General features: G+C 44.2%; 1 protein-coding gene across 1 annotated transcript in view; it reads left to right on the forward strand.

The window, feature by feature from the left end:
* cdh7a (cadherin 7a) overlaps positions 1-24,041 on the forward strand; it is a 131,712-nt gene that overhangs the window by 100,269 nt on the left and 7,402 nt on the right. Inside the window, exons 7-9 of the mRNA XM_048596199.1 lie at positions 2,140-2,261; positions 20,684-20,801; positions 23,213-23,464. Of these exons, the coding sequence (XP_048452156.1) occupies positions 2,140-2,261; positions 20,684-20,801; positions 23,213-23,464 (492 nt within the window). The remainder of the gene's footprint in view (positions 1-2,139; positions 2,262-20,683; positions 20,802-23,212; positions 23,465-24,041) is intronic.

Raw genomic sequence — 24,041 nt, forward strand, 5'->3', positions numbered from 1 at the left:
GAACTCACTTTGCCCTCAACAGTCTTTACTCTGTAACAAAAACAGAGTTGCTGGAAAAGTTCAGCAGGTCTGGCAGCATCTGTGAAAGAAAAAAACAGAGTTAACATTTCGGGTCCAGTGAGGAAGGGTTCTGAGGAAGGGTCACCGGACCCAAAACGTTAACTCTGCTTTTTCCTTCACAGATGCTGCCAGACCTGCTGAACTTTTCCAGCAACTTTGTTTTTGTTCCAGATTTATAGCATCTACAGTTCTTTCGGTTTTTACTTAGTCTTTACTCTGTGTACTCATCTCTTTAATATTCTATACCCCATGCCAATTTGCACACTGCTCAGGGAATAATCTGATGGTGGTAAGATTGAATGAACCAGGTGGGTTTTAACTGCTGTGTGATTGTAATGAAGTCAGCTAGGTGGATCCATAGAATATGAGTTCCCTGATTGGGGCTGTTAATCTGGTCCAATCAAGGAGCTGTGGCTGACAGATATAAACAGGACTGTAATGGATTCTGCTCACTCTAGGAGCTGGCTGTGTGCTAGCAGGGTCGGTGTAATGTACAAACACGTGTAAATAGAGGGTGACGCGGTGATGGGATACTGGCTTTCATAGAGTTATTTCAACAGCAATCTAGTTTAATGGTCACTATTACTGATACAAACTCTTTATTCCAGATTTATTCATGAACTTAATTTTAATTCCCCAATCGCTGGCGTGATTTGATCTCAAGCCTGAGAGATCCATTTGTCTGGGTCAGTGTATGTACTGGAAATGTACAGTGGAAAATAGCTAGTGAGAACAGTTTAGACTTCAGTTTAAGATTTGCTGACCCCTGCCAAACACTATAGTAGAAAGGCCGACACGTTTGCTTTAAAAAAGCAGAAACAGTAAAGAAACGCTTGGACTTTCAGTTCGAAGTACCACAGGAAAATAATTGAGGCTGCTGCAGGTTTTCCAAAGTGAAGCCAGGCCCTGGGTTCCTCCTTTGTTTACACCTGATTGAAAATGTAAAATTCCTCAAAGACGATCAGAACTGAGCAACACACTTGGATGTCATGTATTGCTGACAGGAACCAAAGCTGAACTGACCTTGAGGTTACTGAATTAAACCAGCCGCGCACTGGGTGCCATTGATATTTGCTGCTCAAGGAACAGGCCAATCAATGGCTTAAACCATCGGTAGTCACAGGCCCTTACCAACTGTTAATTAACCGACTGAGTTTGAACTCAATTACAACTGAGTTAAAATGATTTACGTTGAAAATCAAAAGTCATTATGACCTTTGGTGAGAGAGATCAAGCCCGGAGATGTTTTAGTTAATCGTTAACCAAAACTCCCTGTATGTCTGTAAGCTCTGGAAATGTACCCAATCAGTGAAAATCCATCAAACTGACCTGTGGCCATGGAGTCATAGAGGTCCATAGCGCAGAAAAAAGGCTGTTTGGCTCATCCAGAGGGAGGGGAGTATGGCCAGTTTTGGGATTGCTCCTCGTGAAATGAACCAGCATGCCAGAGTGCAGAGCGTAGGGGGTGTAACTCACTTATGTTTTAAATTCCACATCTTTTAGTGCTATTTCAAACAATACTGCCTGTAATACTATCATATCTAGACACAGGGAAACTTATAGAAGCTCAAGGCCACAGTATTTCGGAGTATAAGTGAAATACGGTGTTGAAGTACAATGTATGACTCTATGCTAAATTGCCATAGTGTCCAGAGATGTGCAGGCTAGATGGATTTGCCCTGGGAAATGCAGGGTTATAGGGATAGGGTAAAGGGTGGGTCTGGGTGGGATGCTGTTCAGACTCAATGGGCTGAATGGCCTGCTTCCACACTGTACGGTTTCTAAGATCCTATGGTTCTATTTGTTTAAAGAGGCGATGAAGGATCTGTGACTTTGCTGTTAGTTTGTGGGTTCAGGTTTATGAATGCTGTAATCCAAGGAAGTCATTAACATTATACTGGGCTTGTGCTATCAATTTTTGAATGACGCACACTGATGTATTCTACTGTTTTCCAAGCTGTTTCATTATTCTGTTTCCATTAGCATGATTAGAAATGAGCATTAAGAAAAGAGATCTCATGAACATTGTGTAATGACATACATTAATCTTCTCTTGACTGTGTATTATACTTTGTACAGAGAACCCTGCTCAGATTGGAAGAGGTTTTGTTCTCATTAGCGTGGTGGATGTCAATGATAATTCTCCGGAATTCCCAACAGATTATGAGACGTTTGTGTGTGAGAATTCCAACCATGGTAAGGTAAGGAACTGCCCCAAATTACATTGGTATGACATTCAGTCTGTTCAGGGAATGTGTTTCCATGGCTATACATCTGCATCGCTTCATTCAGCTTGATGTTAACTCCACTCCTTTATTCATGAACTCTCAACTTTGAATCGAAAAAATGCTAATTCAGTTCCCACTCGAGGATTTGCGCATGTAGCAACTTGGTGAGAGAGGGGTTGCTTGTATGTGTGGAGGGGTCAGATAGCTCAGTTGGCTAGACAGCTGGTTTGCAATGCAGATTGTTGCCAGCAGATGAGTTTAATTCTCACACTAGCTGAGATTGCCCGGAAGTTTCCCCCTTCTCAACCTCTCCCCTTCCCTAAGGCCTGGTGAATTTCAAGTTAAACCCTTCCCAAAAAAAAAAGTTGACTGTCTCTAGTGAAAGAGCAGCCCTATGGTCTAGTGGGACTATAACAGCTAACTGTTTGTGTTATTTTTCATTTATTCTTTGATGGGATATAGGGTCATTGACAGAGCCAGCATTGGTGGTCCATTCCAATGGGCAAATCTGCCAACTCAAACCTGCCAACTGGTCTGAGTGATTTATGAGGTCACCCGCATTGTTGTGGGTCTGAAGTCACGTGTGGCCAGACCGGATAAGGACATGAGTGAACCAGATGGGCTTTTACAGCAATTGATGATAGTTGCCATGGCAACATGTCTAGGACCAACTTTAAATTGCAGATTTATTAATTGAATTTAAAGTCCACCAGCTGCCATGGTGGGATTTGAACTCATGCCCCCATAACATCAGCTTCGACATCTGGACTATTACCACAAAGGCACCATTTGTGTGAAAGACGTTACCCTTGAACAAATTAGTTCTAATTTTGGCTAATGCCCCATTGTTCAAAACTTCCACATCAGATCAAATAGTTTCTCTGCATCCACCCTATTGATTTTATTTTAAAAGTTTCGTTCATGGGATGTGGGCATCATTGGCTGGGTCAGCATTTATTGCCCGTCCCTAATTGCCCCTGGAGAAAATGGTAGTGAGATGACTTATTGAACCATTACTATCATTTTGATGTGGGGACACCCACAGTGCTGTTAGGAAAGCAATTTAATCCATCAGTCATCTTCAGCACCTCAGTTAAATTACCTGCTAATCTTCTATGCGTGAAGGAATACAAGCCTCATTTATGCAACCTGTCCTCAAAATATGACTTTTTTGTTCATTGAAATGTTCTTTAGAAACGTAAGAAACAGGAGCAGGAGTAAATCATTCAGTTCTTCAAGCCTGCTCTGGCATTCAGTGTGATCATGGCTGGTCATCCAAATTAGCATCCTTGTCCTACATTGTCCCCATAGCATTTGCTTCCTTTCGTAAGAACGTACCTAACTCCTTCTTGAAAACAATGTTTTGGCCTCAACCACTTTTTGTGGCAGAGAATTCCACAGGCTCACCACTGTCTGGGTGAAGACATTCCTTCTCATGTCAGATCTAAACAGCCTGCCCCATATCCTTAGATTGTGACCCCTGGCCTCAAGAACATTCCTCCTATGTTTACCCTGTAGAGTCCTGTTAGAATTTTATAGGTTTCTAAAGGACTGTTCACCTCGTTCTTCTAAACTCCAGGTACTATATTCCGACCCAGTCTAGTCTCAACTCATATGTCAGGCCTACCATCCCAGGAATCAATCTGGTAAACCTTTGCTGCTCTCTGCCCATAGCATTAGATAAGGAGGACAAAACTGCACACAGTAAGCAGTAGAAGTCTCATCGAGGTCCTGAACAATTGCAGCAACTGTCGACGCTATTGCCTGTTGCTATAGCTGTCTTTAATATGAGTAGTGTGTTGACTATAACACCTTCTTGAGGTGCAGTGGGCAGTGCCCTTGCTCCTAAGCCAGACATCCTGTTTTTCAGTCCCACCCCAGGAACTTTTTTTTTCCTTTATTCATTCACAGGATGAGGTCATCGCTGGCTAGGCAGCATTTATTGCCCATCCATAATTGTGCAGGGAGCAGTTAAGAGTCAACCACGTTGCTGTGGGTCTGGAGTCACATGTCGGCCAGACCAGGTAAGGATGGCAGTTTCCTTCCCTAAAGGATGTTAGTGAACCAGATGGGATTTTCCTGACATTTGATTGATGGTCATCATTAGATTCTTAATTCCAGATATTTTATTGAAATCAAATTCCACCATCTGCCATGGTGGGATTTGAACCCGGGTCCACAGAATGTTATATGGTTATATGAGTCCAGCAATAATACCACGAGCCCATCGCCTTCTCCTGATGGTGAAGGAAAGTGTGCTCAGCATGCGTCCTTCAGCAGCTGATTATCAGCTTGCTAGCCTTATTGATCCATGCCAATGGCAGTCAATGACAGCTGGAAATATTCCTGCCCCTGTCATCTGATGGAGACAATCAAGGAACCTCTCCCATCACTACCCACAGTTCGAGGCTGCAATATGAGCCTCTCCCATCACTACCCACAGTTCGAGGCTGCAATACGAGCCTCTCCCATCTCTCCCATCACTACCCACAGTTCCAGGCTGCAATATGAGCCTCTCCCATCACTACCCACAGTTCCAGGCTGCAATATGAGCCTCTCCCATCACTGCCCACAGTTCCAGGCTGCAATATGAGCCTCTCCCATCGCTACCCACAGCTCCAGGCTGCAACATGAGCCTCTCCCATCACTACCCACAGTTCCAGGTTTCAATATGCATGCAAGCACACATGTGACCATAGCAGCTTGGTCCCTCCACTGAACTGCAATGCAGTATCGTCCATTAACGATGCACACTTCAGATTTGTATCTGTTGTATTGTGCAATCCTTATTTTCACACGACAATGCTGAGCAACTTCGGAAAGATTCCATTCCCTATGTGGTGCCTTCGCTGACCAGGAGTGAGGATTGGAACATTGTGAAGGCCAGCAGATACTATGGTCTTGATGCTCTGCTTTGTCGAAGCTGAGCCATTGAGAATCAGGAAAGAGGACAATTAAATGCTGGAGACATTCAGGGGGGTCAGGCAGCTTCTGTGGAGAGAGTTAGCACCTCAGTTCAATCGCTTTTCACCAGGCCCAGAAACAGTTAAGAGATTTCAGAGACATGGATAACAGTAGTCTGGGAGTTGGGAGTGGCAATATTGAGAACAGTAGAACAGAAAGAAGGTGTGACGGCCTAGTGGTATGATGGAAATTGACTCAATGGAAAAAAAACTGGAATTCAGAGTCTAATGATAACCATGAAACCATTGTCAGGGGAAAGACCCATCTGGCTCACTAATGTCATTTAGGGAAGGAACCTTACCTGGTCTGGCCTGCATGTGACTCCAGACCCACAGCAATGTGGGTGACTCTCAACCACCCTCAGGGCAATTAGGGATGGGCAATGAATGTAGATCTAGCCGGTGATGCCCACTTCCATGGAATAAATGAAGGATAAACATAAATGCTGGCCTGGCCAGAAATGCCTACACCCTGTGAATGAATAAAAACACGAATGGAACAAGTTAAAAACAAGCAGAATGTTCAATGGAAGACTAAATGACAGCAGCAGGAACATTACAAGCACCTGTTCTGCAAGAAAATGGGAGCACTGGTTATTTGGTTGTGTTGCATTCGACGTTTAAGTGCAAATTTCACACAATCTTCTCAAAACTGGGCAAACGGTGGTCCCATAATCCATACAAATCGTTTGCAATCAATGTGTAAATTGTTGGAAAAGGCATACTGCAGCTTTCAATGATTTCTCCTGAATGACTGTTGAGATGCTTTATGACTTTGACATGAATACAAAAAGTTATAATTAGATTAAATCACAGAGCATTTGTGGATACATGATAGCAATTTAAATGGAAAAAATACAGGTTTGCAGCAAGTTAAAAATTAAAACGCCAAGTGATAGAATGGAGTTGCAGTTTAAAAATCCAGGGAGTATTTATTTGCCATCATTCCAATTAGAATACAAATAATCCAAAATACCAATGATGAGAGACCACTCTAATTTAGTTGTTGTGAAAGCTCCATTATATGCCATATGCACTGCTACCCCACCACATCAATTATGCAGCTATACTCCATGATGGCAATGAAGACAAGTAATGGAACCTCAATTTAGTATTCCTTTCATTGGCATGACTTGCATTCATATAGCATCTTTCCGCAATGAAGGACACCCCATGGTGTTCTATTTTGAGCATAGTTACTGCTGCAATGGACAAAAAGCAATGGATTCTTTTTTGCACAGCAAGATTCCAATGACCAGAAAAAAGCAGGCTTTATTTTTTATAAAGAAATGGCGGATGATGACCATTAGCAGCAGATCAGTGCTGATGAGCATGCTCTATCCAACATTTCCCTTTGGCAAGGATGGCTTGTTCCTCACAGGGCCATTTTTTTGCACAGTGTTGTTGAGGTACATTGGCTGTTCCATCTGTGGACACAGCAATGGTCACTGTTCCACACAGTGGAACTCTTAACACGCTGAGACTCCTCATTCTGTTGTGAAGTGCCAAATACAGGTGTATGCATCATCCAGATGTCAGTATGCATTGTCCATTATTCTGGAGGCTATATGAAAAACAGTGAGCAGTACATTTTGTCTTGGATGCTGGAGTATCATGAAACTCCTCCAATTATGTCTCAAAAATCACCAGGGTTTATTGTGAGATACCAACCCCTTGCCTTTATCCTGCTATTCATACAGATTGATGATACAGCACAGAAGGAGGTCATTTGTCTCATCCAGCCTACTTTTGGTAGCACTATCCTGCTCTTTCCTCTAAGATTTCTCCAGAGTCAAGATCCTCTCCACACCAGGGGTGAGGAGGGCTAAACATTGAGCAGCCCACCCCACCCATCTTGACTCTTGCTGCCCCTCTGTGTGTCGCTTTGCTCCTGTACTGAGAGAGAGAGGCGGGTGGCAAGGGCACTGAAATTGGTTGGCACAGCTGTTACTTTTGGTGCGGGTGGGAAGGTGTTCTGAGGGAAGGAGTTGGCAGTGCCAGGGGCAGGCAGCGTTAGTGGTGTCGGGGTGGGGGGTGGGTTTGGGATGGGTGAGAGCGAGTGAGGGAAGATGGTGTGGACAGTAGTGAGAGTGGTAGAGCACAAGCCTTGCCTGGGAGTGGGGTGCAGTAGCAGGGAGCGAGTGAGTGTGAGGTCATAGAGTTGCACAGCGCAGAAACAGGCCCTTCGGTCCAACTCATTCATGCTGACCAGATGTCCTAAATTAGTTTAGTCCCATTTTCCAGCATTTGGCCCACATCTCTCTAAACCTTTCCTATTCATGTATGCCTTTTAAATGTTGAAATTGTACCAGCCTCCACCACTTCCTCTGGCAGCTTGTCCAATACATGCATCACCCTCTGTGTAAAAAAGTTCCTTTTTAAATCTTTTCCCTCTCACTTTAAACCTATGCCCTCTAGTTTTAGACTCCCAGGTACTGAAGACATAATGGTGGCACCTATGCTGGCAGAGTTGCAAGGTCATTGACCTCCTTCCTACATTACTGGCCATTCCTCCTGAGGGCTGATGGCTGCACTGACCAGGATGGCAGCTTTGGACCAAGCTGGCATGGTTTTATGTCATGGCCTCTAATGTCAATCTGAGGGAGAAGATGATGTCCTCCCTCCATATTACCTGATCTGCCAGGACCTCCAAGTCCCTACCCAAAAAAGCAAGGAGCCATTGGCCCTTGATTACCATAACCAGAGAATATGTCTAGAAACAGATGGGGCAGCTCAGTGCTTGTCTGAGTGCACAACACTCTTTTAAAGATGGTGTCATCACCAGAGATGCCCATCAATTTTGGGATATCCCAGCAGCGGCGTCTTCTTTCAGAAATGGTGTGTGGGAAGATAAGGCTAGAATTTAATGATAGGGGTGCCACGGGATCGAGTTGGGAGGTGGAATAAGGTGGGTTTAGTAAGATGCGCTGGGAGATCTAGGCCTCATGGTGAAAAGCCATCCAGAAAACTCAATGAAAATGTCATTTATTCAAATAAACCATAAGAGTCAGCCAGCCAAAACTATTTTCATATGTTGGGCTGTCCAACAGTAGGAGCCAAAATACAGCAGGGCCTTCCAGGGGTGAAAATAGGAGACAATGCTACACAACAAGGGCAGGCGAAATTTGTAGTTCTCTTTTGCAAATGGTAACTGATTCTGGACCAAGTGTTAATTTTAGCTTTTTGGTGCCAGAAAGTGTTAAGGATTACGGGGCAAAGGTGGATCTCTGGAAAAAGCAGTAGATCAGTTTTGGCCTTATTGAATGGCACGATGGACGGGTTGAAAGAGATTTGGGCCAAATGCTGGAAAATGGGACTAGACTAATTTAGGGTATCTGCTCAGTTTGGACAAGTTGGACTGAAGGTTCTGTTTCTGTGCTGTACAACTCTATGACTTTATAACAGAGACTGAATGACTTTTTCCCATCCTTTATTGGTAATGTCTACTTTTCTGTAGCTAGGGCCAAGCCAGTATTGTAAAGGTTTAGCAAAATAGTAAAAATAAACGCAGAATTACTACATTTTCCAGCACATATCAGTTAAGCCTCATTTCGATTTGGATCCTCTTCTCAATAATACATTAACCCTTAATCCAGGTGGAGGGAGAGGTTATAAATGTTACTGGTTGATGTTTTAGTCACAGAGAGAGAATTCTAGTGACCTAACCTATGAGTCAGCCGGGTTCAAGTCCCACTTGCCCAGAGTTGTGTAAAACATCTCTGAGCTGGTTGAAAAGAACGTTGGGAGCAGGCATGCTTATAGTTTTCAAATGTTCACCACATTAAAATTCTCCTGACTGAGGCTTGAGGCTCGAGAAATGCATTGTGTCTCTCCTTTGTCTCACTACACAGCTGAACACAACATAAGTGTCAATGTTTGACACATTTGCTGATATGACTAATTAGATATTTAATCCTTTTGAGCTTTAAAATATGAAGATACATCAATCAGGTTTCTTTAATAAACAAGAATGTTATTGACTTATTGGGGAAAGATGTCAAGCAAAGGAACTTGCAGTTTGAATATGGAAGTATAAAAACTAGCTTTCTACTTGTCCCAAATGCATAATACACTCACAAGGAAAAATGGAAAAAAAAATCTTTCTCCAGAGATTTGCTTTAAAAAAAAATCCTTTTTGACCAAGTCTTAAAGGTCTTAAAGGCAAAATGGAGAAGATGTGCAATGTTCAGATGGTTTCAGTCTGGCATGTGTAGACAGGTAGGCAGTTCTCTCAGATCAGCTATGATCGTATTGAATGCTAGAGCAGGCCTGATGGGCTGAATGGTCTAATTCTCCCCCGACTTGTTATGGTCTTATGGATTGTTATAAATGCAGCTTTCTGAGGAAATACAGTATTGAGGATTTTTCCAGATGTCTTTCAAGACGACAATCAGGTTTCACGCAGGATTGGTAACAATAATTTACTGCAAACAGGAGAGTTGAGTTGAGCTCCTGTCTTTTCAGCAGGGTTGGCCACCAACTACTCCAAACAATATCCAAGGCAGAAACTGATACCTGGAAGGTCATCTAACTGGGATTCAATAAGCAAGCAGTTATCACATGACTACCAAGTGATGCCTTATCAAAAGAAAATATCTGAATGGTCTTTCATTGGTTAAGAATACCATCCAGATAACCACCATCAATCGATCTCAAGTACACAACAGAAATCAGTAAATCGAAGAGATAGTAAGAACTGCCGATGCTGGAGTCAGAGATAACACAGTGCGGGGCTGGAGGAACACAGCAGGCCAGGCAGCATCAGAGGAGCAGGAAAGCTGACATTTAAGGTTGGGAGAGAGATAGGAGGAATTGCCGATGTTGGAGAATCTGAGATAACAAGGTGTAGAGCTGGATGAACACAGCAGGCCAAGCAGCATCAGAGGAGCAGAAAAGCTGACGTTTCGGGCCTAGACCCTTCTTCAGAAAGTGGCATTTCTGAAGAAGGGTCCCGACCCAAAACGCCAGCTTTCCTGCTCCTCTGATGCTGCCTGGCCTGCTGTGTTCCTCCAGCCCCACACTGTGTTATCAGTAAATCGGAAGCCTTAATAGAAAAATTCAAATTGATATTGAGATGTTGTGGCCATCAGAGTTGCAACTATCTAACATTTAACCTCCTTACTAATCATAACAACAGATGTAGTCAAATGCTTGTTAGAGCAAAAGATATTTGCAGTAATCGAGTTTATGCTAACAAGGTTCCATAGTAATTTAGTTTTGTTCAGGAATGATGCACTCGTAATTAATGGCCACACAGAACCCAAAGTGCTTTCTACATCTGAAACTGCAGTCAGAAAGTACTGCATGCCATTTGCAAAACTATTGCATTCTAATTGATCTCAGTGGGGATGACTGAAATTTTCAGCTGCTTAGACAAAATAATTGTTTTTGTCTAACAAGTTTAAAGCCTGAAATACACTTTAGGTGAAAAAAAATCATCTGCTGAGACATCAAATCTGTCAGTTTAGTTGTCTGTATAAAGGTTCATTCTGTTAAGCCATAACATTTTGTGAAGCCATTCAGCAGTAGGGCGCCCTTACACTCCACCACCTCTGTGAATAAATTTTAATTCGTACCTCACCAATTCCGGGGTCATCTAATTGAGAGGACTGACAGATCTGTAACTGTGCCGGAATTAAACAGGAAACCAGTGCTTGGCAACAGGCTATCGAGGGATCAAGGTAAATCCAATGAGTTTCCAGCAAGCAAATCTTAAAATCTGCTGAGCACGGGACAAGATTGGAGACTGAAGTTTTCACTCAGTAAGAATTGGAAGTGCTAAACATCACAGAGCAGAATGTTGGTGCTGATGCTGCAAATTCTGGAGAAAGGCCTTTACCCAGAGAGTAGTTGGAATTCAGGCTCTGAAACCACATGGAACACTTGCGGGGAATAACACAGATGTAGATGAGGGAAAACTAGATAATTGCATGATGGAGAAAAGAAGAGAAGGATAGCTTGATGGGGAGGGTGGAAAAGGTTCAGGTACAGCAGAAACCCAGTATGGACGTGTTGGGCAGAATGGCCTTGCTACTATTGTGTGAGTACTTTATGATGCCTGCACAGTATATATGAAAGAGCTGATATCTACATAGCAAGGAGCTGAAATACCCAGAGTCGTAGAAACCTACACTTCAGATTGAGCCACTTGGTCCACCGTTTTTGTGCTGGTCCCTTTTTATTTATATTGCCAATAAAGCTAAATAGGAACATAAGTTGTGAAAAGGAAATAACAAGGCTGTAAAGGGCTTTTCGAGTGAGCAAAGATCAGGCAAATGGAGCATAATACAGGAAAATGTGAAATAATCTATTTCAGCAGGAAGAATAAAAAGCATATTGTCTAAAAAGTGAGAGATTGCAGAGCTCTGAAATACAGAGAGATCTGTATGCCCTCATCTACAAATACCAAGATGTTAGTTTGCAGATACAGCAGGTAATTTGGAAGGCTAACAGTATTGTTTATTGCTGGGGCAATTGAGTGCAAAGGTAAAGAGGTTATACTTCAGCTAAACAGTGCACTGGTGACTCTGCAAAGGATTTATCCCCTTATTTAAGCAAGGATGTAAATGAGTTAGAAGAAGTTCAGAGAATATTTTTTTGACAAACACCTGGACTGGGTGGGTTATATTACTAAGAAAGGTTGAACAGGCTAAGTTTATATCTGCTGGTGTTTTAAGATTAAGAGAAGACTAGACTGAAGCATATAGAATCCTGAGGGGTCTATTAAGTGTGGATGCGAAGAGGTATTTTCTCTTAAGGGAGTATCGAGAACTAATGATTACCATTTCAAACTAAGGCGTTGTCCATTTAAGAGATCATCACTTTATGACAGTTTAAATCTAGAGAAATTATATCTCTAAAACCAAAACTTTGATTTCAAACTAATTGATTCTTTCCAATTCTTTGCTGTAACTTGTAGTGTCATTGCATATGAATATTCACAAAGCTAAGAGTGTAGATTTTCTCAGCCTCTAATAACCCAGAGATTTTTAATCAAACGTTCGTGGTCTGATAGTTGCACAATCTAACCTTTTCTATTGATGTGATTAATTCCCTAATCTGCTGTGAAGAAAAGAATGAAAAGAAGAAAAAAGAAAAAAATAGACTTGCTTCAGACCCAAGACAACAAGGTGCAGGGCTGGATGAACACAGCAGGCCAAGCAGCATCATAGGAGCAGAGAGGCTGCATTTCGGGCCTAGACCCTTCATCAGAAAAGGGGGAGGGGAAGGGGGTTCCGAAATAAATAGGGAGAGAGTGGGAGGCGGATAGAAGAGGGATAGAGGAGAGGATAGGTGGAGAGGAAACAAACAGGTCAAAGAGGCGGGGATGGAGCCAGTAAAGATGAGTGTAGGTAGGGAGTTAGGAAGGGGATAGGTCAGTCCAGGGAGGACGGACAGGTCAAGGGGGCGGGATGAGGTTGGTCGGTAGGAGATGGAGGTGCGGCTTGAGGTGGGAGGAGGGGATAGGTGGGAAGAAGAACAGGTTAGGGAGGCAGGGACGAGCTGGACTGGTTTTGGGATGCGGTAGGGGGAGGGGAGATTTTGAAGCTTGTGAAATCCACATTAATACCATTGGGCTGCAGGGTTCCCAAGCGGAATATGAGTTGCTGTTCCTGCAACCTTCGGGTGGCATCATTGTGGCACTGCAGGAGGCCCAGGATGGACATGTCGTCTGAGGAATGGGAGGGGGAGTTGAAATGGTTCGCGACTGGGAGGTGCAGTTGTTTATTGCGAACCGAGCGTAGGTGTTCTGCAAAGCGGTCCCTGAGCCTCCGCTTGGTTTCCCCGATGTAGAGGAAGCCACACCGGGTACAGCAGATGCAGTATACCACATTGGCAGATGTGCAGGTGAACATCTGCTTGATGTGGAAAGTCTTCTTGGGGCCTGGGATGGGGGTGAGGGAGGAGGTATGGGGGCAGGTGTAGCACTTCCTGCGGTTGCAGGGAAAAGTGCCGGGTGTGGTGGAGCTGGAGGGGAGTGTGGAGCGGACAAGGGAGTCACGGAGAGAGTTGTCCCTCCGGAAAGCAGATAAGGGTGGGGAGGGAAAGATGTCTTTGGTGGTGGGGTCGGATTGCAGATGGCGGAAGTATCGGAGGATGATGCGTTGGATCCAGAGGTTGGTGGGGTGGTACGTGAGGACGAGGGGGATTCTTTTTTGGTTCTTATTGCGTGGACGGGGTGTGAGGGATGAGGTGCGGGAGATGTGGGAGACACGGTTGAGGGCATTCTCGACCACCGAGGGGGGGAAATTGAACCCTGCAGCCCAATGGTATCAATGTGGATTTCACAAGTTTCAAAATCTCCCCTCCCCCTACCGCATCCCAAAACCAGTCCAGCTCGTCCCTGCCTCCCTAACCTGTTCTTCCTCCCACCTATCCCCTCCTCCCACCTCAAGCCGCACCTCCATCTCCTACCGACCAACCTCATCCCGCCCCCTTGACCTGTCCGTCCTCCCTGGACTGACCTATCCCTTTCCTAATTCCCTACCTACACTCACCTTTACTGGCTCCATCCCCGCCTCTTCGACCTGTTTGTTTCCTCTCCACCTATCCTCTCCTCTATCCCTCTTCTATCCGCCTCCCACTCTCTCCCTATTTATTTCGGAACCCCCTTCCCCTCCCCCTTTTCTGATGAAGGGTCTAGGCCCGAAACGTCAGCCTCTCTGCTCCTATGATGCTGCTTGGCTTGCTGTGTTCATCCAGCCCTGCACCTTGTTGTCTCGGATTCTTCAGCATCTGCAGTTCCTACTATCTCTTGCTTCAGACCCCAGTCAGGTCTCCTCAGAACTGCTCTGAAAACTCTCAGTATCTGGATTTTCTCTACAAAATATCAATCCTTTATTGTTCTGAACTAAGAACACGCCAGTGGGTTTTAATATATAGAGCATGGAGCGTAGGACAGTACAGCACAGTACAGGTCCTTCGGCCCAAGATGTTGTGCTGACCTATTAACTTACTAAGACCAATCTACCCTGCATGCCCCACATTTTACTATCCTCCATGTGCCTTTCCAAGAGTCGCTTAATAGTCTCTAAAGTATCTGACTCCACTACCACTGCCGGCAGCGCATTCCACACGCATTCCACCACTCTCTGTGTAAAGAACCTACCTCTGACATCTCCCCTATACCTTCCTCCAATTGTGTGATTGTGATATGGTGATAATACGCACCAGACTGATAATCTGGAACCCCGTGCTAAAGTTCAAACCCCACCATGGCAGAGGATGAAATTTGAATTCAGTTTAAAAATCTAGAATTAAAAGCACAGTCTTTAACCATTTAACCAAGATCAATGAACTGTTTAGTTTAGGGACCTAAAGGGCAACTTTTTTCACGCAGAATGAGCTGCCAGAGGAGATGATGGAGGCTGGTACAATTCCATTTAAAAGGCATCTGGATGGACATGTGAATAGGAAGGGTTCAGAGGGATATGGGCCAAATGCTGGTATATGGGACTAGATTAATTTAGGATACCTGGTCAGCATGGACGAGTTGGACTGAAGGGTCTGTTTCCGTGCTGTACATCTCCATGACTGTATAATTTTCATAAAAGCCCATCTAGTTTGCTAATGTCATTTAAGAAAAGAAATCTGCCATCCTTTCCCAGTCTGCCTCCAGACCCACAGCAATGTGATTGATTCTTAACTGCCCTCTGGCAGTTAGGGATGGACAATAGATACAGGCCTAGCCAGTGACCCCCACATCCCATGAATGAATAGTAATACATGTTAAAACCCGGCTATCAGCAGGAGAAGACCATTGTGTGGATATTAAATTTACCCCTCTGCCTGCTATCCCAACCACAGGTGGGTGAGGACCACAAACCTTCACAGAACATACATAAAGAAATGTGGGACACGTTTAGGAGGCTGAATGGCCTCCTCCTTTTCTTATGTTCCTGTGACTTTTGTGTCCTTGAATAACAAAGGAATAATGTTGCTTTCTCCACAACATTGCTACTGTAATTTTAAATGCGACAGAGACCTACAGTGCAGGAGAGATACTGTCAGGTCAGTGCACAAGATTCCTACACTAAAGTCATGACCTGTTCCATAAATATGTGGAATTACACTGAAATGATAACAGAAGAGCCCCTGTTTGACCCAGCCAGTTCAAAATGTTAAAGTTTTGGTTATCAGTTCCAAGGTATCAATAGAGCTCCATGCCAGATTCTATTCTATAGCTGTGCTATTCCTGATCCAACCTGCAAATAGCAACTTGTTAGTTTCCCACTGACATGTAGGAAGCCAGAAGCATAGTACTCTATTTAAGAACACAATTCTTCAGCATTGTAGAATGATACAGCACAGAATAAGACTATTGGATGTGTATTAGTTCCTTGACAGTGCTGTCCATTTGGCCTCAGTTCTATCCTCTTGTGGAATTCTCTGCCACAGGAAGTGGTTGACACCAAACCACAGAAAGTTTTCAAGGAGGAATTAGGTTTAGTTCTAAAGGGATCAAACAGTAAGAGGGCAAAGCAGGAACAGTTAGATAATCAGCTTCGATCATACTGAATAGCAGGGCAGTCTGGAAGGGCTGAATGGCCTACATGTGCTCCTATTCAGTATCTTTCTGTGCTTCTATGTTTCCCCACAGATTTGCAAATTCCTGTCCGTCAAGCATTCCTTAAGTTCCCTCTTTGCAATGTACTGTTCAAACTACTTCCGCCTCCCTCTCATTTCAGAGCATTGTAACTCACCAAGTCAATAAAACGTTTCCCCATGCTACTTCCAATTCTTCTTCCACATCAAGATGGTGAGTGATTTGGAGAGAAACTTGCAAGTGGTGGCATTCAATGTATTTTCCCTCGTTTCTCTGGATGGTTGTGGCCATAGGTTTTTAAGATTCTGTCCAGGGAGCCTTGGTGAATTTCTGCAGTGCATCTTAGATATATGCACACTGTTACTACTTAGTGCAGGGCTGGATGAACACAGCAGGCCAAGCAGCATCATAGGAGCAGAGAGGCTGACGTTTCGGGCCTAGACCCTTCATCAGAAAAGGGGGAGGGGGAGGGGAAGGGGGTTCCAAAATAAATAGGGAGAGAGTGGGAGGCGGATAGAAGAGGGATAGAGGAGAGGATGGGTGGAGAGGAAACAAACAGGTCGAAGAGGCGGGGATGGAGCCAGTAAAGGTGAGTGTAGGTAGGGAGTTAGGAAGGGGATAGGTCAGTCCAGGGAGGACGGACAGGTCAAGGGGGCGGGATGAGGTTGGTCGGTAGGACATGTCCATCCTGGGCCTCCTGCAGTGCCACAACGATGCCACCCGAAGGTTGCAGGAACAGCAACTCATATTCCGCTTGGGAACCCTGCAGCCCAATGGTATCAATGTGGATTTCACAAGTTTCAAAATCTCCCCTCCCCCTACCGCATCCCAAAACCAGTCCAGCTCGTCCCTGCCTCCCTAACCTGTTCTTCCTCCCACCTATCCCCTCCTACCATCTCAAGCCGCACCTCCATCTCCTACCGACCAACCTCATTCCGCCCCCTTGACCTGTCCGTCCTCCCTGGACTGACCTATCCCTTTCCTAACTCCCTACCTACACTCACCTTTACTGGCTCCATCCCCGCCTCTTCGACCTGTTTGTTTCCTCTCCACCTATCGTCTCCTCTATCCCTCTTCTATCCGCCTCCCACTCTCTCCCTATTTATTTCGGAACCCCCTTCCCCTCCCCCTTTTCTGATGAAGGGTCTAGGCCCGAAACGTCAGCCTCTCTGCTCCTATGATGCTGCTTGGCTTGCTGTGTTCATCCAGCCCTGCACCTTGTTGTCTCGGATTCTCCAGCATCTGCAGTTCCTACTATCTCTGTTACTACTTAGTGTTGGTAGTGAAGGGATTTGGTGTTTGAGATTGTAATGCTAGTCAATCAGTCACCTTAACTCCAGGACATCTCTGCAGGAGTTCCTGAGGGTAGTGTCCTTGGCCCAACCATCTTCAGCTGCTTCATCAGCATAGGAAGACAGTAGTGTTTGTTGGAGGTCAGTCATCTCAGTTCCAGGCTAGTGTTCTGTGCTCAACCATTTTCAGTTGCTTCAAAAATAACCTTCCCTCCATCATAAGAACAGAAATGAGGATGTTCACCGATGATTGCACAATGTTCAGCACCATTCCTGACTCCTCAGATACTGAAAGAATCCATGTTCAAATGCAGAAAACCTGGACAATATCCAGGCTTTCGTTGAAAAGTGCAAGTAATGTTTGCATTGAATAAATGTCGGGCAATGACTGTCTTCAATAAGAGACAATCCAACCACTACTCCTTGACATTCAATGGCTTTTCCATCAGCAAATCCCTCACTGTTCACATCCTGGGGGTTACCACTGAGTGGAAACTGAACTGAAGTAGCTGCTAAAATACTGTGGCTACAAGAGCAGGTCAGAGACTAGAAATCCTGCTTTAAGTAACTCACAACTTGTCTCCCCAAAGCCTGTCCACCTTCCACAAGGCACAATTCAGGAGTGTGATGGAATACTCCCCACTTGCCTGGATGAGTGCAGCTTCAATTATACTCAAGATGTTTGACACCATCAAGGAGGAAGCAGCCCGCTTGACTGACCCAAAAGTCAATGCATTGGAGCAGCTGCACACACTCAGTCATACAACTTAGAGGGACTATTAGTGGGGAGTATTCCTTCACATTCCTGACTTGTGTCTTGTAGATGGTGGATAGATTTTGAGGAATCAGGAGATGAGTTACCACTGGATTCCAAGCTCTTGTAACCTCTGGTATTTATGAGCTAGTCCAGTTCAATTTCTGGGCAGTGGTAACCCTGTGATTGTAATGCTATTGAGTGTCAAGCGGCAATGGTTAGATTCTCTCATTGTTAGAAATGGTCATTGCCTGGATCTTGTGCAATGTGAATGTTACTAGACATTTATCAGCCCAAATGATTGTTGTCTGGATTTTACCTAACTTGAAAGAATGGGTAAATCAGAAAGGAGCCAAGCAAGAGTTGTCCTACTTTCCAAAACAGTGGAAGAACAGCATTGGAGTGTGATGTTGTGGTTGATTGTGTGAACAAGGGCAAGAGAATCGAGGAGGATGGGGAGAGATAATGCATCACAGTTATTATCAGAGATGGAACATTTTCACTTTTCATTGGGACTTGAGATATATTTCCCACCTTACGCAGTCTGTAATCTAAATCTTTCCTGCCAGTACCCTAGCTTGTATTAAATCCCTTTTTCCCCTACAGCCCGATCTATGATCAATGACTTATATCAGCAGCAGCTTAACTTTTAAATGCTATCATTGATTTCAAATGTCTTCTTTTCACATTGTCTCCATTATCCTATCCAACATCCCTCTGGGATACTCTGAATTCTCTCCCTAAATCTCTCTACCTTGACATCTCTTCCTCCCTCTAACAACACACTAGTGTGATCAAGCTTTTGCTCTCCTGTAGTCACATTGCCTTCCATGGCTCAGTGCCAGGTTTTGATACAACTGCTGTGAAGCGCCTTTGGGACATTTTAATTTTGAAGGCACCATGTAAATGCAAGCTGTTGTGGCCTACCAAGAGCCTAGAGCTGTAAGATTGTAAGTTATTCAGTAAGGACTAGAGAGCTCAGATTCTCAAGGGGGCAACATGTCCAGCAATTCCACAACCTTGAACAGGAGGAATTATCCCTCAATCTCGAACACTGCCTCCTTTGCTCTGTGCACCCCTAGGGTGTTGCATTCACAGGTCCCTTTAAGATTTCCACATGGCAGCATAGCTCAGAGGGAACACTCCTTCCGCATGATCTGTTTGTCTCCCTGTAGATTCTGGATGGCTAACCTTCCTCCTGTGTTTACCTCGCCGTGTTCTCTTACTTTAACCATGATGATGTTGCCCTGTGTCACTTTGCAGAGTTCTTCAATGAGCAGTTCCGTGAGGAATGGAAACATGCTAAGTCCTCCTGCAGGACATCAATAAGCCAGAGCAGGACGAGTGGAGCTTAGAGGAAGTGTTGATCATAACCTGATTGTGTGATTCTGTTTTAATACTATCAGATGTTAAGGCACAGGTCAATAATGAGTATAAACCCATTGCCATCTTGAAGTATGATGTGGACGTCCTTTTCTGGGAGGTTAGGGTGGATGGAGATAGAGAGAAGCTATATAGAGTCTTTCCTCAACAAGTAAATGGAACAATAAACCCCAAGCTCATCAGATTGCATATGACATGACAGGAAGCATTGGCTGAGTAATAGAAATCAGAGAGCAATGGTCAATGGATATTTTAGGCTGGAGGAATAATTGTAGTGGAGCTCCCCAGGGGTCAGTATTGGGAGCATTCCTTTTCCTAGTATACATTAATGATCTAGATCTCAGTATATAGGGAGCAATTTCAAACTTGCAAATGACATGAAACTTGGAAGATCTGTAAACTGTGAGGAGGACAATGTACAACTCCAAAAGGACATTGGCAAGTTAGTGAAGTTGCTGGACAGGTGACAGGCGAAGTTCAATGTGTAGAAGTGTGATGTGATACACTTTGGTCAGAAGGAAATTGAAAAGTAATGCAAAATAGGAGGCATAATTCTAAAGGGGGTGTTCTTGTGCACAGATCATTAAAAGTGGCAAGACAGGTGGAGAGAAGAGTTATTGAAAACAAAAAGTGTACTTGGCCTTACTAAATGGGCCACAGAGTACAAGAGCAGGGAAATTAAGTTGAACTTGTGTAAGACACTTGTTTGACCTAAGCTGGAGAATGGTGTACAGGTGTGGGTGCTACATTATAGAAAGCACACAAACACATTGGAAAGTGTATAGAAGCGATTCACGACAATGGTTCCAGGAAAGAGAAACTTTAACATGAGGATAGATTGAAGAATTCGGGACCGTTCTCCTTGGAGAGAAGAAGGCCAAGAGGAGATCTGGTAAAGCGTTTTCAAAATCAGGAGTGGCCTGGACAGAGCAGATAGGGAGAAGCTGTTCCCATTGTGAAAAAAAAAAGGAATGAGAGGGCATAGATTTAAAGTGATGTGCAAATAAAGCAAGGGTGATCTAAGAGAAAAAAAACCTTTCACACAGTGAATAGTCAGGGTATGAAATGTACTGCCTGGGAATATGGTGGAGGCAGGTTTAATTGAGCCATTCAAGAGGGGCGTTAGATATTTATTTGGATTGAAGTCAAGCACCAGCATATAGGAAAAGGCAGGAGTTTGGCACTGGGCAATACCACGAGTGCAGATATGATGGGCCAAACAGCCTCTTTCTGCACTGTAACAACTCTGTTATTCTGTGAATGACAAAACAATTCCCCCTTTCCCCGTTTCCTCGTGTCGTCGTCTTACATGATGCATGGCTCTTCACAAAGTCTTGGACATGTCTATTTGTCTCATGCAAATATCTCGACCTTCGAAATTTGTGCTGGAGTGGTCAAGTTCTTTTCAGTCATGCTTTGGGCTGGAAATCAAATCTAATCTTTAACTGCAATTACAGATAATTCAGAGAATCAGTGCAGTGGACAGAGATAAACCACCCAGCGGACACCACTTCTATTTTTCCCTTGCTGCTGGGTCAGCCAATAACCTGAATTTCACAGTGCAAGATAACAGAGGTAACTATTTCTATTCTGCTTGATCGTTCCTCAGGTCAGTCAGAGTTTTGCTGCTTGTGACCTTTCTCTTGCATGTTTAGCAAAATGTGAGCCATTTCTTCAGCTGGATATTAATTCTAGAATAAAAACAAAGTACTGCAGATGCTGCAGATTTGAAACTAAAAACAGAAAGTGGTGGAAAGCGTGCCGGTACCTTTGGAGAGAGAAGCAGAGATAGCGTTTCCAATTTGCCAATTGTTTGGAACGGATCCATTCTAAATTAATTGTCCTCGTGATTATTTATAAATTTGAACGAACTGCCAGATTGGATGCAGTGCTATTGGATCATTACGACACCGAAATAACTCACTTAATGCGGCAAACTTTTTCAGATGTGATGTTTATCTCTCTTAATCCGATCAGCGCATAGCGTCTCTGTCTGAAATTTCCACAGCCCATCAGTTCCTGCACAACTTGCCTAGGGGGTTATGATGTGACATCAGGCAAGTAGAGGTGACTTAACAGAAATTAACATGTACAAAAAAGAGACAACTTGTGCAAGACAGTTAGGAAAAATAAGCCTCAGTGTTTGATTCTCCAGCAAATTGGGTTGAGAAGACATGGAAAGCGAACTGACCTATTTTTGATGTCACGCATTTTACATTGTGATATGACAGCATGACAAAAATGCATTTTTTTTTGCTCTGCTAATGACTTTTCAACACAAACATGTTGTTCATTGCGAAGCTGATCAACCAAAGTGCAAATGCACTCGAGACCTGTGACACCCGCACAATACATCCTCATGTCACCAGCTAATGGAGGGCACTGTGCTGCTCGTAATTAAGCTGTAATATACTCAAGGGCATGTCCAGCTGCCGAATGAGAAAGAATCGCAAAGACACATTTTGCGCTGCCTAGTTAGAGTCAAACAAGTGAGAAGAAAGTGGAAATTTACAATAGCATTGATTTTTGTCTGAATAAATCACATGCAGCAGGAGTGCCAAATGGCTATAGCACTGAAGGATATATTACATTAAGCAAAGGGTCACCTATACTTGTATATTATAGGACATATTGTTCATCGCACAAATACAAAAACACAACCGATTATTTATATAACCCAGAGGTGCTATGCCCCCTCGCCTAATGTTTCATTAAGTGAATGGATGCTATTTGCCTCACTCTATGTAGCAATAAGTTTCATGTTCTAAAGATACTCAGGGAAAGGAATCATAGAATCACTAAAGTATGGAAGCAGGCCATTCAACCCATTGGGAACACATTGATTCTCTGAAAGGCATCCCACTCTGACCCACCCCCTTTCTATCCCTGTAACCCTGCATTTCCCATGACTAATCAACCTAGCTTGCACATCCCAGGACACCATGGGCAATTTAGCACAACCAATGCACCTAACCTACACATCTCTGGACTGTGGGAGGAGACCCATGTGGACACAGGATGTAAAGTCTGCACAGACAGTCACCTGATGGTAGAATTGAACCTAGGTCCCTAGTGCTGTCAGGTAGCAGTGCTAACCACTGAGCCACTGTGCCATGCCTCTTTTGATTCCCCAGTGGATACCTTAATGGCTGAGGAAGCACTACTAGGTTGTGTTGATGGACCTTGACATAGGGTGTGAACCAGGGGCAGAGAGAATTCATTTGGCCAAGAGCTGCTCTAGACCAGGGTCTCCCACCTTCAGCCCCATTCCCAAACTGAGCACAATGATCCCTCCCTCAGTCTGAGTGTTATGAAGCTCCCCTTAGGGCCTCAGGTCCTTGGTATTGGACCTTACTGTAAACCCCACTCATTTCACCTCCTGCAGCCCCGGCTCTGGCTGGGAGATTCACCAAGACACCTTTGACAGAACTTTCCAAACCACGACCTCTACCATCTCAAAGGGCAAGGGCAGCAGATACATGGAAAGACTGCCACTTGCAAGTTCCCCTCTGAGCCACTCACCATCCTAACTTGGAACTGTATTGACATTCCTTCATTGTCTCTCAGCCTCTGGAACCTCCTCCCTAATGGCCCTGTCTGTGCCAAATAGATCACAGCAGTTCAAGAAGGCAGCTCACCACCAACATGCCCAGGAAGCTGGATGGCTCATTTCAGGGTCCATACATGCCAATGTTTGACATGCCAATTCTGCTCCCAGCAATGACCTCCAGTTTGTGGAAGTTGTTACCACACATGGACCATGTTGAAAAAAAAATGAAATTATTAGGCAATATAGCTCACTACCACCTTCACAATTAAGGATGGACAATAAACATTGGCCCAGCTATTGAGGCCTGGATCCTTTCAATGAATACTTTATAAAACACTGACATGGACTTATAGGTTGGGCTACATTTCTTTGTTATGCATAATTCTGTGGATTTGTATATAAATATAGTGTGATTATTTTCTGAAAACACATCTAGATAACACAGCCACGATTCTGACTCGGCGAGCTGGATTCAATCGGCAGGAACAGGCTGTTTACTTCCTGCCAATTGTGATAGTGGACAATGGGACCCCACCGTTGAGCAGCACCAATACCCTCACAGTCCGAGTCTGTACTTGTGATGATGACGGCATCGCTCAATCTTGCAACGCTGAAGCCTTCGTCCTACCTGCTGGCCTCAGCACTGGAGCGCTCATTGCCATACTGGCCTGTGTTCTGACACTTTTAGGTACGTGGCTGTGTCTTCAATGGTTTTGTCCTGGCACTGTCCATTTCGAAACGGGAATTTTTATTTGGAGGTGCCCAGACGCACCAATATCATCTCATGCTTCCGCTTGTAAGGGGAGGTGTATGGTCTGACAAACAGTGAGATGCTCTGCTCAAGCAGAATGTGGGGCCGATGTCATGCTGTGTAACTCTTAATGATAATTTGCCTTGCACAGGCTTTATTGTAATGGAATATATTTCAATACAATGGTTGACGTTTTACACACTGTGAATAATTAGGGTGTGGAATGCAGTGCCTGGAAATGCGGTGGTTGCAGGTTCGGTTGAGGTATTCAAGGCAATTGGGTGATTATATGGACAGAAATAGTGTGTGAGAGTACGGGAGAAAGAGCAGGAGGTTGGCACTAAGTAATGATGACACAGCTTGACGAGTGGAGCAGGCATGATGGGCTGAGTGGCCCGTTCCTGCACCATAACAATTCTGTGATATTTCACGGGATGTGGCAAGGCCAACATTTATTACCCATCCTACCCCTTGAGCTGAGTGGTTTGCGGGCCATTCCAGTTAAGAGTCAGCC

Source organism: Rhincodon typus, chromosome 4, assembly GCF_021869965.1.
Source record: "Rhincodon typus isolate 14 chromosome 4, sRhiTyp1.1, whole genome shotgun sequence".
Taxonomy (NCBI): Eukaryota; Metazoa; Chordata; class Chondrichthyes; order Orectolobiformes; family Rhincodontidae; genus Rhincodon; species Rhincodon typus.